This window comes from Telopea speciosissima, chromosome 3, assembly GCF_018873765.1.
Source record: "Telopea speciosissima isolate NSW1024214 ecotype Mountain lineage chromosome 3, Tspe_v1, whole genome shotgun sequence".
Classification (NCBI taxonomy): Eukaryota; Viridiplantae; Streptophyta; class Magnoliopsida; order Proteales; family Proteaceae; genus Telopea; species Telopea speciosissima.
This window is the reverse complement of record NC_057918.1, coordinates 4683955-4699364: the sequence shown is the minus strand read 5'-3', so window position 1 is coordinate 4699364 and position 15410 is coordinate 4683955. Positions and strand designations below refer to the sequence as shown.

The 15410-nt window shown below is 37.3% G+C and overlaps 1 protein-coding gene across 1 annotated transcript; it reads left to right on the top strand.

Moving 5' to 3' along the window:
* The first annotated feature begins 5297 nt into the window (after positions 1–5297).
* On the top strand, positions 5298–15267 carry LOC122656332 (two-component response regulator ORR26-like). The gene is made up of 5 exons (XM_043850808.1): positions 5298–5638; positions 10874–11026; positions 11150–11539; positions 11718–11794; positions 14025–15267. The coding sequence occupies exons 1-5, from the start codon at positions 5512–5514 to the stop codon at positions 15069–15071; spliced, it is 1794 nt and encodes a 597-aa protein (XP_043706743.1). The 5' UTR covers positions 5298–5511; the 3' UTR covers positions 15072–15267.
* Positions 15268–15410: the final 143 nt, after the last annotated feature.

Genomic DNA, 15410 nt, shown 5'->3' with positions numbered 1-15410 from the left:
TATAATATGGGAAAGAGAACGCTACTTGATCACATGCGGTGCATTGCCCCTGCGTCTAGACATAATACCGCGTAAAATGATCGTCACGCCCTCAAAGATTTCCACCTTTCCATTGGGACATGGTGACCATTTCATGCGGTCCTGTGTTTGGGCGTAAGGGCCGCGCACCATACATAATCAGGAAGCGTTCTCTCGCCCACATAATATAGAGAAGAAAATTACGAGATTAGACATAATCAGGTTTGGTTTTACTAAATTACATATAAGTTTTTTTTTTTTTTTTGGGTAAAAGCCATCTAAGGTTTAAATTGTCTAAAACAAAGATGGGCCTTACAAAATGCCTCTCCGGCTCTCCCTCACCCAAATATTTTTTTTGACATTTTTACCCACAGCCCCTCTCCTATCATCGCCTCCACCCCCATGATTGGCCGTTAACGAGAAAGCATCGCTCGAGTTCAGCAGAGAAGGAAACTCAGTGGGATCCGACGTTGATTCCCTTGCAATCGACAATACCTATTCGTCCCTACTCCCATCGTCCTTCTTCTTCTTTGGGGAGAGAGAGAGAGAGAAGAAATCTCACCCGAATGTCGAGCAAGAAACCGTCTGTACTTGCTGCTACTGCTTCCGTAGTTGGCTTTTTCACCTCTGCTCATCATATTAATGAAGACTCACTAAGTATAAGTGAACCCATCAAGTAGACTAACTTTAGAGTCACCAGAAGGGCCAAACGGAGAACTGTTTGGGGATTGGTTTGTTTTGGGCTTGAATTCCCTTTGCTCCTCCTCGAGCGCTTCTGCATTGTCCATTTCATTTCATCAGGAGAAGAAACGGTCGGGAAATCTGTGAAATCGACATGAATCAGGGAGGACTGAAGGACGAGAAATACTGTGTAAACCAAAGAACAATTTTTTTCTATGATGAGAAAATTAAATCCCAAAGATTTTGACAAAGCCGACCACAGAGAGAACCCAATTTGAGCGGTAACTGAAGGATTTTAAATCCCCTTCTTCTGATTTTGGCCAATCTGGCTCGTTTGATTCTTGTACTGAAACTAGTGTTAGGGCATTAAAACACCGATTTTAATGTCGATCTAAGCGGATTCGACGTAAGAACTCAAATCTGAAGTTCATAGGTATGGTAGGGTAAGGCCAATAATTCTTCCAAATCTCCCATGATTAGAGTTATGAGAGTAGCAGATGGATAGGATCCATTATAATTTTTATGCACAGAGAAAATAATTTGATCAAGATAACTTTTAGTTCACACTATCTCAAGTTATCCTCTCAGGTTCTCTGTCCGGTATAGTTTGTCCAGTTCTTCTCATATAGAGCGGCAGAAATGACCACCTTATCCCTTTTCCCGAACACACTGTCGGGGTAAGGTCCATCCCCTCTTATTAAAGGCACTAGAAAACTGTACCGAGCAAAGAACCTAAGAAGATAATTTTCCTACAATGCCCTGTCATTTGAAAATGTTTCTAATTTCAAGCTATCGATATGTTAGTTATATTAATGGTACAATGCTCTGTCACCATATTTGTCTCAGTTGTACCACTTGTAGTTGCCAAATTCAATTTTAGTGGTTCTACTACATCAGTCATGGCAATTGAAAAAAGTATATACAGTGCTCTGTTAGATCTCCACTTCTATCTTTTTTAAATACTTGAATCTTGTTTCTGGACTCTGGTAGAGAACATAAATAATTTTGATATTGTAAGAAAACCATTTCCAATGATGTATTAAAAATGTTGAAAAGGGTTTTGGCATAACTGGATAATGGCCATTATAATGGAAAAAAATTCTTCTTAACAGCAATAATTTTAGCTATCAAATGGGGAAAAAAAGCTGCAACGATTTTGACAGCATTTCATGGTGGTTTAGAGAACAAAGAGCTGAGTCATTGGATGGGCTTTATGATGTAAAGAATTCCAAGATGTGCATAAATGAGATTTAGAAACTCTTTTTTTTTCTTCTTCTGGTACAATTCTTTTGCTTGGGGGGCTGTATGGTGGAAATAGTTTTAGTTTCTATTGGCGATTTCTCCACCTATTGATTGCAGTTTTCTCTAGACTTCCAAAAGAGCTTTTAGAAAAATAGGCTTAAATGGTACGAGTCCTCCATCACCTCATAATGAAAGAGAGCGCACACTGGCATCTCGAGGGGTAGGGTGGTCATTTTGCCTTACACTGTGTCTGGGCGTGTCCCTCTGTCCCCCACAGAGAATTTTTCTCCTTAAATTGTTAAATTTGATGTGAATCAAGAAGCATTTCAGGTGAATCGATTTATAATCTGTTATTGAGAGAGTAGTTCTACATCAGTTACCCTTGAGACTTTCTGTCACCTCATATATCTACGAGTCCCTTCACCCAATAATTCAAGATTTTGGGATAAATATTTACATGGTAACTCCTGGATACACGAGGGGGAATGTTGGGAGAATAGTCTCACATCAATAGTCCCTACACTCAAAAGTTCGAGCTTTTTGGATGGATATTTGCAGTTGGGAAATAAGATGGATTTGGCATCAGCCTCCATCGCGCACTGTGGCTGTGGAGCTCTACTTGTGCTTTTAGTCTATGGCATGGGTGGGATTTCCCTATAATGGACCCTTAACATCCATTAAAAGAGATAAACCAGGTAAGATGCCTTAAAAAAAAAAACCCAAATGTTGAGGATATTGCCTTCCCTAATTCAGGGTTCAAGCATCTTCACTGTACTAAGCCACCACACACAAACCACCCCCCCCCCCCCAAAAAAAAAAAAAAAAAAAAAGTTCTTTCCAAGTGTTGCCAACTCACTCAAACTTGGAAAAGTTGTCCAAGTTTGAAAATCTGGACAGGATCATTAGGAGTATATAAGCAGACTTTCAGGTTGGTCCCCCCAATATAAAAATGAAAAATGAATGAAGCAATAAGCAAGAAGTGCCTGTGAGAGAACCAATCAGATTGGTCTAGTGAATTTCTGAACCAAACTAGTTGGATTGACACAGAGTTTGGTTATAGGACAGAAATCATATTACTGGATCATCTCAGCACTGTGGCTGAAAGAAAGGAGAGAAAATTAATCAAAGCAAATTATTATTCCCTTGTGAACTAGCAAAGAAAGCATAAGAAGAACAATTAATATTCTGGCTTAATTAAATCAATCAACTTTCCACTTGAGATAAGTTGCATTGAATTCATTTTTTTTTTCCAAATTCTTTGTCCAATAATGCTTCACTCTCTTTAACTAAATTCATTATTTGAACATAAAGAAAACTGATAGTGGGCATTTCCTTTTAGAGCCATTGTTGGATTGCTTTAGAAGCTCTTCCATTACCACTCTCAAAAGCATTCCCTACAGCTCCTGTTGCTTGAAAGTTGAGACCTCAAAAGGTAAACTTGAAGTCAAATTATTTTATTAATATAAGAATCATAGATGAACCTACTGATTAAACATAAGGTCATTACTTAGTGACCACTTAAACCTTTTCTTAACCCTACAAATGCCAAATGGATCAGCAGTACAATAATTAAAGATCAAGTGGCAATGCCTTACTGAATTTCATTACAAGATCAGATCCATCAATCATTGATTAGTCGTCGTAGTTCAATGCCGATAACAGTTTTTGCCATGCCAGTTTCATGATCTCTCAATTAGTCCAATAACCCAAATCTAGCCCTGACCCATGAATCTGCAACCTACCTTAAGCCAGCTTATAGTTTTCACAATTCTGTTTGGTTAACAGCAAAATGAAACAAGCCTAGGCCAATATGGAATAAGGATACTACATAAGCTTTAGAAATTCTTGAGTTTTCATGTTAAAAGTTTGTTTTCAACTAATATACTGTGAAACTACAATTGTCTGTTCACATTGTGAGAGATTAGGAGAGATTTCAAGTGAACCCCCACCATAACTTACTTGAATTTTGACACATGAATCTGTCATCAGCAGGAGGCGGAGGCAGAGGCAATTAGGCACACTTAGATCCTCCTTTATCAAAAGTTAAATGAGGCCCACATGATTAAGACTTAATCAAACAAAACAAAACGTAATGTAATGCAAAGAACAGTGGTTTATAGATAAAAAGGAATCCCTCTCTTTCTCTTTCTCTCACTTAACATTCAAATTATAAAATAAACAACTATCAGTTTGGACTACTGGTGGGGATCATATAGTGAACCCACATACTAAAAGATTATAAAAAATATAATCAAAGCTTTCACAAGTACATGAGATGCTCTAAATTATCAGTGGGCATCCAACAACTCATGGTTTTCATACTTCCACTTATAATGTTTTAAAAGGAAGTTTCTTTGAATAACATCTCCATTCTCCCCCTCCTTCTTCTTCTCTCTCAGTCTATGACATGTGAGATCGGGTGGCTTTCCGCTCCATCGGTCTAGGTCTTGTATACCCAAACCTTCTGTTGGTCATGCTACCTTTCTTTTTTCAGTATCTTTTTATGTATCCTGTTTTTCTGTTGGCGTTGGGCGTGCGTGAAAGAATAACCCTTGTTATCTACCCAAAAAAAAAAAGAAAAAGTTAACATTCTGTATTCCTTCATAACAATTTTCAACACTAAATTCCCCCTTTATTCACCATAAGATTATAAAAAAAAAATCCCCTATACATTCTGTATTCATTTTATAATCTCTCAAGGTTTAGTAAATTCATTTGTTTCAAAACTAACTTACTTCAGTTGTGGAATTTCAGTTCATTCAAATGTCCAATGGTCAAAAAGCACAAGCCAATTGCATTATTGTAAACATTTTAGTTGCAAAGTGGGAGACCTTAAGACTCCTTTAACCAGGCTTCCTCTCACAAAGCTCAAGAACATTGTGTAACTGTAAATACCATTAAAGTACATAAAAGTGTCATTTTTTTTCATTTAAAAACAGCATAGGACAAATCATAAACCATTAAAATTTTCAAAATTTCCATCTATAATCCATTACCAGTGAACCAATATTAATCAATACCTAGAAAATGTTGTTAGGAAGTCAAATTGACAATTGTCAACCAAGCAAACCGCGCATCAAAACTTAAACGCAATTATGAATAGTTAAGCACCCATCTTAAAGAAATAATATCTATATTGTTTTCAATTCTTGTGTTGTGGGGATAGTATTTGCATCCAAAATGCTTCTATCCACTTTTAGATTATTCTCACCACCTATAATTTAATAAGCACTTATAAACTTTTGAAAAATGGAAGATTGGACAAAAAAAAAAAACTAATTACTAACAATTAATTAAAAGAAAGAACCATTACTAGAGAGGGGTCAAGTAGGGGCGCCAAATTGTTATTCTTGTTCACTTAAATCTCTTCAAAACTAGCCCAACACGCTAAACACTCTTTTCTTCTCCATCCCACTTGTGAAATCGCATCACACTTCGTGCGAAAGCAGAATTCTCCCATTTCACTCTTATTCTTCTTCGCTGCTGGCTGTGTATGTGTATCTCTTAGTTTGTCTCTGTATGGAAAGGCCGAGCTTTGGGGTCTATTGATTGAACTATTGATTGTTTCCGATGGAGAATGGTTTTGCTTCTCCTAGAGTCGATGCTTTTCCTGCTGGTCTTCGAGTTCTTGTCGTCGATGATGATCCTACTTGGCTCAAAATCCTTGAAAAGATGCTAAAAAAGTGTTCTTATGATGGTAACGTACATTGAAACTTCTACTCTATTTGGGTTTAGTTTCCGATGATTGGAATTGTTCGTTTCTCTCTCTCTTCAATGTCCTAAAATTGAAGTTTTTGGGCTAACCCATTGAAGGTTTAATTGATTTTATGTCATTTCAGTTTACGTCTAATTTGTTTTCGCTTTGTTGAGTATGGTTGCGAATTAATACTGATTAAATTGTGAATTTCTGTGTTACGGTAATGTTTTGTTTTTGAGATTCAATTTTCTGATGTTAGCTTCTAGTAGGGGAATCTGAAAAGGTTGCATGGTTTCAGTTTTGGTTTTTTATAGTTCGTCTTTCCCAGAAGTTGTCTTTCATTGGGTGTCAATGCTACCAGGGTTGGAGGAACCGTGCAAACTGATGCTCGGGATGCTATTGTATGCACTTCCACTTCCATGTTTATGTGTGGTAGCATTTGGATTGAGATATGGGGATAGAATTGAACGGATGTTCTGCAAGATGGGTTCTAATGAAGGACGTTTATAGTATTTATTTGCATTTGTATGCTTCAATAAGTTTCTTCCTACTTGTCTTTATTTGCCTTATGATGCACCATGGGATGGTATATGATCAGGATGCCATATAACTTGGAGAAAATATATGTAATTAGATTCCTAATATGGGACTACTATTATTTAACTTATTGATGACATAGGGTTTTCAAGTAGAATAGGCTAGGCTGGAAAAAGTTTGTGGATTTAACCATGTACTTGAAGTACAATACTACAAACCCTTTTATATGAGTGTTCGTCGGGAACACACTAACACCCTCTTATCTTTAGGGTTTTCAAAACCCTAATCTTTACCAACTAGAGAGAAAGTTGGGAGAGAATTCATGGTAGAGACCAGCCAGAATCGGGATTCTAAATCACATATTCACTCAACAGTGAATCCCTTCAACGACAAGTGTCCTTGTCAATTATAAGTATCACTGTTTGCTACAAAGAGGGAAGAGGTAGGATCCCATTGGGTATCTTACCTAATCCAAATATCTTATAATATTCATTAATCTCATTAATGATATTATCAAAATATTAATAGATAAGTTAATACCATTAACTCCCCAAAGTAGTAGATATTCACAATTTAATCCAATTGATTGCATATTTGTCTCTCCATTAAACAATATCATATGATGGACTATAGGGTATGTAATTTAATTCCAATCCTTAGTCCATCGAACATGCTTGTATAGAGAACCTGTGTTAGTGATTGGATGAAAACAATTTTTAAAACATTTTAGTATTAATAAATAATATTAATTTTCAAAACATTTTGTAAATTCTTTACCAAATATTAACGGTTTCGGAATTTTGTCTAATCATACATTGACATTCTCTCTCCTCGATATTCCCCAATAAGGCAGTGGATTCTGTGTTGAAAGTCTCTCTCGTTCACGATCAAACACGATGAGGCCAGTACACCAATATATAGTCTTGGAAGAAGAACTTGTGGTTTCGATCGAGATAGCTTGGTTTCCCAAGTTTCTGAGACGAAACCTATATGTACTACTGTTTCGATCAGGTTTCGACATATTTCGGAAATTTTGATAGTTTCAACCAATTCCAACCAACCCAATTTCGGTAGTTTCAACCAGTTTTGACCAGCTCATCACATGTAGAGTTTTGCCCAAAAAATACCAGGTTTTGACCGAAACCTGGGAAATCTCGGTTTCCTAGCTAGTCGAAATCGGCGTCAGCCCCCGAGTTCTTGATCCTTGTATATAGTTAGGGAGACATCAATCATTGTTGCACCAAAGCCCATGATGTGTAACCGCAACAACAAGGACCTCTTAGGTCAAGAGACCAATCAAATTCTACTAATGAGACAAAAGTAGGGATTAATGCCAAGTTAGAGTTATGGAGATTAACCTTGGAATCAAAAGGTTTTAAGATAAGTAGAACGAAGACGAAGTATATGGTGTGTAACTTTGGTTACACTAGAACGGATAATGAGGTAGTGAAAATTGATGAGAGGGAAAATCAGCAAAGTGATTATTTTAGGTATCTTGGCTCTATCATAAATAAAGAAGGTGATATAGAGAATGATGTTTCGTAGAGAATTAAAATAGGTTGGATGAAGTGGAGAGGTGTGTTTGGAGTGTTGTGTGATTGGCTTATTCCTTTAAAACTTAAAAGAAAATTTTATAGGACAATCATGCAACCGGCTATGATGTATGGTGCGGAATGTTGGGCAGTTAAGAAGCATCATATATATAAACTCAATGTAGCGGAGATGAGGATCTTGAGATGGATGAGTGGAAAAAACTAGGAAGGATAAAGTAAGGAATGATCATATTAGAGCTGGTTTGGGAGTAGCTCCGATACATGGTAGGCTACGAGAAAGTCGTTTGGGATGGCATGGTCATGTTCAATGGAGGCCTTTGGATGCTCCAGTACGGAGGAGTGATTTGATTAAGATTGAAGGAACTAAAAGAGCCAGGAGCAGACCTAAAATGAACTTAGGAGAAGTGCTGAGGAAAGACATGCATAGCTTAGGCCTTGTATCAAGTATGACCTCGAATAGAGCTGATTGGAGGGCAAAGATCCGTGTAACCAACCCCATTTATTTGGTATAAGGCTGAGTTGTTGTTGTTGTTATTGTTTTTTACTCACTGACAGTAAAACATGCAAGACTCTCATGTGATCGTGTTCAACTTGCACACTATATGTGCACTCACACATGTATCTTGGAATCCCCATTCCAAAGAGTACATAGTGTGACGGCCATATGAATGGGATGTCCAGTCCTATCCCTAGTCAAGAACGATTTAGGTGAAAACTTAAGGACGCACATTAATAATCTCGCATAATAAATGAATTTAAATATTAAATAAAAATTTGGGTTTGATGGACACATTTCCAACATTCATATGATAATGATCTCTGCATCTCACTTTAATTTTGTTGCTTTTCTTATTTTTCTCCATTTTCTTCCTTCTTACGAACATATTAGAATGTTTTAATAAGTATGGATGCTATCCACCCTTATAAATAACTGAATAATTGCTCCCCCTAGATGGTGCACAGAAAATTTGATCCGACTTCAGAACTTTGAAAATGTTTCAGTTTTCAGGTTTTCCCTACACCTTGATCACTAGATAATTATTTGGTCATTCTTGAAGGGTTAAGGCCTAGAGATGATGCACACTACAAAGTTTGAAGAGACTCTCATGGCCATTAGTCTTAACTCTTTAGTAATGTTATTGCCATACTGAAGGAGAAACTTGAGTAATGGAGCCATGAGTGAGCAATGCCTAAAGATCAAGCCTGTTTTTCCATAGGCTTCTACCACTCGAGGGTCTATTGTTTGTATTTGTGTTCCAAAAATACATTGTGGCAACTTTGATTTTCATATACATGTTTAAAACTTATATTCTTGTTGGTTTCAACTTTTTTTGAATAGAGGCAGGTCTGCGGGGCTGCACTCTCTCTCTCTCTCTCTCTCTCTTTGCTGTAGTTGCATCAGTTTTTACCTGACCCTGTCACACCTATACCTTCTTATGAAATCAAGGTTCACACCTTGACTGAGTTGATTTGTGGTAGAATCATTTCTGGGTCAAAACCTTTCACAATCATGTTGAATTTAAATTGGAGATGATAAAGGTTAGTATGAACCTACAATGGTATATGCTAGACTACAGCAACTGTGTTCATGTATTCACAACTTCAAGGTATTCAAAGTAATAAATAAACCAGTCTTGCTATATAAAGGACTACATTTTCTTCCAATTCATTGTTTTTAACATCTGTTCCTTGAGCTCAGAATGTTGAGATTTATCCTTTTGAGCTGATTTGGAAAATTCAGGCTCCTCCCAAGTATTAAGGTTTTGGCTTGGGAAGTAAGTCTTGAGAAGGTCAATACCAGTGATAAGCTCTAGAGGAGGATAACGAGTAGTTGCATTTTCCCTCAGGTTTGTTTGCTTTGCGTGGCTAGTGGGAGCCAGTTAATCATCTTTTTGTCCATTGTAGTGTTGCTAGAGCTATATGGGTTCACTTCGTGACCTGTTCAATCATAATTACATCCCTCCTCATGGGGTTTGTGCTATCATGGATTTTGGGATCTCCATTACTTCTGGTTAAAGAGGCCCAGTGTTGTGGTGCTTTGTGTTCTTAGTAACCATTTGGACAATCTGGGAGGAAAGAAATAATAGAGCTTGCAGGGGATGGCGGCGATCCACCTATCATAGAGCTCATTTTGTTGAGAACAGCCAAGTGGGCTGTTACTCTTGATACTTTCGGAGGCATTTCCATTGATGATATCATGTGGAGCAGGGAGAACATTATAGTGTCAGCCATCTACCATACTACTATCCAGCATGTCCGGAATCCTCCCCCTACCAATTCAATCAAGCTTAATGTGGATGGCAGCTCCATTGGCAATCCAGGTCCAGCTGGGGTGGGAGGAATTTCCACAGACTGGGCAGGATCTGTTCTTTGGGATTTTCTGGTCCGATGGGTATCTTTCACTCAACCATTCAGCATGGGTGGATCCAATTGAACATAGAGGGTGATTCAAAACTAATGATTGGATGGATCAAAAAGCTCAGTCAGGTGGCCCTTGGGGATACATGCATTATATCAAGCTAGAACTCTTTGTTCTGATCATCAATTCTTCTCTTTCTTAGAGATTGAGACCTGCCCATTATTTGCCAGATGAGTTGGCCAAATCTGGTTGCTAGGGAAGAGTTGCCAAAATCTGGTGTTGCTAAGCAGGCTTTGTATGTGGGTCCTCTTCCTATTGTGTAGTTCCTTTTGAGATTCCCAGCCCATTTTTCTTGGTTCTGTTGTTGTATACTAGCTTTTTTCTCGGTTCTTTGTCAGTGAAGTTTGTTAATTTTTAAAAGAAATTTGCCCTAATATTCATGAATACGGTTAAGGATGAAAAATGTGTTTCTTACAAATAAAACCTGGCAAGTTCATGACTGGTCAAGTCATTATATTGACGAGTAAGTCTTTAATGATTTAGTTCATGGAAATGGTTATTGATGGAAGTTATGATGGCTAACACATCTGTGAATTATGCATGTAACTTTGCTTTCACATTTCTATAACATGACAATAAGTCTAGTATTGGATCTGTAACATTGTTAGCAGGATTTATCTTTTCCCCCCTATTGTTCTGTGGAAATTGTATTCCACTTCAACACATTCATCTACCATGCTTTTGGTGACATTTATGCACTTCTTGATTGCTTTTCGCTTCCTGCAGTGACTACATGTGGTTTAGCAAGAGATGCTCTTAACATGCTTCGTGAAAGAAAGGATGGATTCGACATTGTAATTAGCGATGTTAACATGCCTGACATGGATGGTTTCAAGCTGCTTGAGCATGTTGGACTTGAGATGGATCTACCTGTCATCAGTTAGTTCTGTGTGACTAATTTTTGATTATTTGGCTTGTATGATGTTTTTCGATTTTGCTTTCATTTAATCCAATTGAAAAATATCTTGATGACATGTATTGTGTATATATAATCTTGTACAGTGATGTCTGTTGATGGAGAAACAAGCAGGGTTATGAAAGGTGTTCAACATGGGGCATGTGACTATCTTCTTAAGCCTGTACGGATGAAAGAGCTTAGAAATATTTGGCAACATGTCTTCAGAAAGAAAATACATGAGGTGAGAGAGATCGAAAACCTTGAAGGGCATGAGGATGCTTGCATTATGAGAAATGGATTAGAAGGATCTGATGATGGGCCATTACCAAGTGGAGGTGATACAGTTTCAGGAAAGAAAAGGAAAGATATGGAAAATAAAGAGCATGAGGACCAAGAACTAAATGATCCTTCAGCTGTAAAGAAGGCTAGAGTAGTTTGGTCTGTAGATCTTCATCAGAAATTCGTCAATGCTGTCAATCAAATTGGTTTTGATAGTGAGTATTTATGTGTTATAGTGGAAATGAGTTATGCTGGGTTTTTTCTCCCCCCTCCCCCCCTTTTAAATCTCTTTGAAGAAGTAGTGATGTTTCCCTGTGATATGTTTTCCTATTTTCAGCTGTCAGTTTGATAATATGTCCATAGGGAGTCATGATGTGCAATTTCTTTTGGCAGAAGTCGGTCCTAAGAAAATACTTGATTTGATGAATGTTCCTTGGTTAACCAGAGAAAATGTTGCTAGCCACTTACAGGTAGATATTTCTCTCTATTTCTTGTTCCATCTATTGACTTGGCTGATCATTCCAAACCCTGTTTAGCATATTATGGCATTGGCCACCGATTGGGAATTGTTTTGAATTTGTTTATCTTGTTAAAATTATTGGGTATTTATTTTCTCAAAACCCCAGGTGATGTACATCTTTTGAATCAAGCAGAATTTTCTTCTACAATCTAATCTTATGTTATCCATTGATGATAATTAATTAGCAACTTTCTATTATCCTGCTTGCTATCTGCACTCTGATTATTCATTATATTTCCAAAACTAGTGGTCCTATTTATGCAATCATAGAACTTAAAAAATAATAAGATTAATTGCTTATGCTTGTTCTTGTGGATTATAAATCTTTTCTTTTGGAATTGACATAAAAAATAAATTGGATATGAGTCAGTTTGCCAAGATTCTGTAGAACAGACCTTCAGTTTGAAGAAAGTTAAGTAGATCATTTTGATAGCTATTGAGGCAAGATCTTCAATTGGGAGAGGTTTTGTCTAGATAGTAATAGTCAAAGCAACAATTGATGAAGGATAGGCCTCTGACAGAATTCAGCACGTTGGTGGAACCACTTACCCTCACACAATGATCACTAACTCTCAATCCCTCATTATGGGAATCAATAGAAATTCAGAATAAAGTAGTAGTCTACTTGGCATTGACACTTAATTTTATTTTGTTTAGAAGTACAATGTACCAAGACTTTTGACCATGGTAAACACACTATTCAGGAACCCTAAATATTGGTTCTTCACAAGACTTGGAAAAACTCAAAGGTCTATTTCTAAGATTTTTTAGAAATAAAATTGACATTGAAAAATTACCAGAACCCAACTTACTAGAAAAACTATTATATGACTAGATCTCCATTTTCTTGGATTAAAGACTAAAGTAAATTTCTATGAAATAATAAAGGGAGTACCCAGCTAAGTACCATTCCTAAACACATTAAAAATTTCTAAGACAATGTATAGCTTACTAAGCATATCAAAATGAAAAATTCCTAGGTCCCATTCAACCATTAATAGTTTTAAACTCTCATTATATATTGTGGTTAATGGGCTAATAAAAGGGTTGAGTTCAGGGCCAAATGCATGGACTGATCTTGTTTACCTTCCTTTACTACTTTTTTTTAAATGTTTTTGATAAGTAATGATGACAATTTGTTGCTAAGAGAACCAAGAAGCACAGTACATATTGTACAAGAAAAATAAAATAAAAAATTCAAGTACAGAGGCTGAAGGCTAAATAAAAGCCTAAGCTATGAGGTATGTGCCCAGGTACATGAAATCCCAAAAATAAAACTCAACTATTCTCTTCCTAGTTTCTTCAACCACAAATCTGTAAACCTGATATGACCTTAGATCTCCAAACCTAGATCCATAATTATAATTAACTCCCTGCTCTCTTTGCTGATACAAACCGGCATTACCTTGTCCTTATTGCCCCTATTTGTGTCTGCTATAAGATACGATTCTTGCCTTCCAATCCCACATAAAATGATGAGAAACAAAACATCAGATTAAAAAAAAAGAGCATCCCAGTGCACGAGGCTCCCGTTACTGCTGGGTCTGGGAGAGGCAAATGTATGCAACCTTGCCCCCCACTTTGCAAGAGAGGCTGTTACCAAGTTTTGAACCCGCTTCTGACAGGTTGAAATACCGCAACTTAACATCAGGTTCTAGATCTTTTAAAACTAGAAGAAATCAGAAGGGTTGCTGAAAATATTACCCAAGCCTTTTCTTCCATCAAGTATGGTCAGAGATCATTAGGGCTTTCAGGACAAACAGCACCATATGATGAAGGAGCTTATACATACATCCATAATAAATTTAAGGATTTAAGTTCTTTGATTGTTATAAAAAGGATATGGATCTAAATGGCCTATTTTCCTGGTTCATCTCAATTATTATTTTCTATTTTTTATTGGAAGAGAAGGCTGTCCAATAGTACAATAACTTTTATAATTATTGTAACTGTGAATAATCAAAGTCTGACAGTATTAACTCTCTAATTTGTGTTATTGTGACGCTTGTGTAGAAGTCTTCATTTTCCTGCTTGAAATCATTATAAATATATGTCTACAAAATGAACATTTAGGATTGTATGGCACCAAAAAAGAAAGGGGAAAATGAAAAGCTTATAGGTCTAATGTTTCACCGGGTTGCACTCATACAAAATCTTTGACTTTGAGAGTCTGTGTGCAGAAATATCGCCTCTACTTGAGTAGATTGCAAAAGCAAAATGAACCAAAAGCTTCTTATGCCGGGGCAAAGCAGTCAGATTTGACTTCCAGAGATAATTGTGGAAGCTCTGGCCTTCAGAGCTCAGTTACAATGCACCAAAACAGTGTAGCTAATGGCAACTATGGTTACTGCAGAAATAAAATTCTTGTACAAGATGTCGTTCCAGAGACCCATGATGGTGATTTGAAGGGTCTAATTTCCTTCTTGCCAGTAGCTGAACCCAAACAAACTTTGCATAGTGATGCTTATGTTCCTCAAAATGCAAATAATGGTTCTCGACTGGGCCTTACTCGTTCTTGTGGGTCGCTGGGGCCAGATGTCAAGTATGCATCATTTGATTCCCCTATCCAATCTCAGCCCTCTTGGAGTGGAGAAATTCCAGGGTTGCAATTCACGCAACAACCCAAACAAGAGCAGGATCCATATCTTATGTTAGATGATTATGTTCATCTACCATTGCCTGGTACACAGCACAATCAGCTACAGCCTACTTCATGTGTTAACCACAGGACTGCTATTATGGAAAGAGATAAAGCCAATCCAGCTCAAATCAAGCCTTTGCATACTAGATACAGAAGCAACCATGTGAAAAAGGTATCTTCAACAGGACACATGGTAGACCCGGTTTCTTTTCAATCTGAAGCTGATATTGTAAATCCTCAAGTTTTGGCGAACATGCTCACCGCTACCAGTGGTTCATCACAAATGAAAAATCAGAGTTTTGATCCAAGTAGCACAAGTAATTCAAAACGTCTCCAACAAAACACAACTCTGGGAAGCGGATCAGTTCCTGTTTCTTTGCACAAGGACTTGGAAGTCTGTTCATTTCAAGGTTATGTTTCTCCTCAGAATATTCACTTCAACAACATAGATTTGTTCAACTACGATGATCCAGCTTTCAGTACGAACCTCCCAACCCATTTCTTTGACGGACTGAAGTCTGGCTGTGATTATCTCTACGAGTCAATGGAATATCCTGTAATGGACCAGAGTCTATTTATTGCATGATCCCTTTCCATTGAAGGATCTTATTACAGGTAATCAATCCTGTGAGTGGAGTGGAGTAGGGACTAGGATGTGTTGTCTTCCCCCAAATTTGGACACTGAAGTAGTATTTTGTGTTTTTGCGATGATAAACATTTTAGGTCAGATATGCTGCTTTAACTGCGAAGTTAAATGATGATAGCATCATCTACTTGATCAAGTTCACGATTTACATGTCTAACTTTTCAATGCGTGAGTTGGAAATTCCATGCAAAATCTGAAGCAATACAAGATCCCAATTTCACTCTCCCCTTTTATTTTCTGGAGGAATTGCCAGTGAGTAAACACGATGGGTGAGGGAAG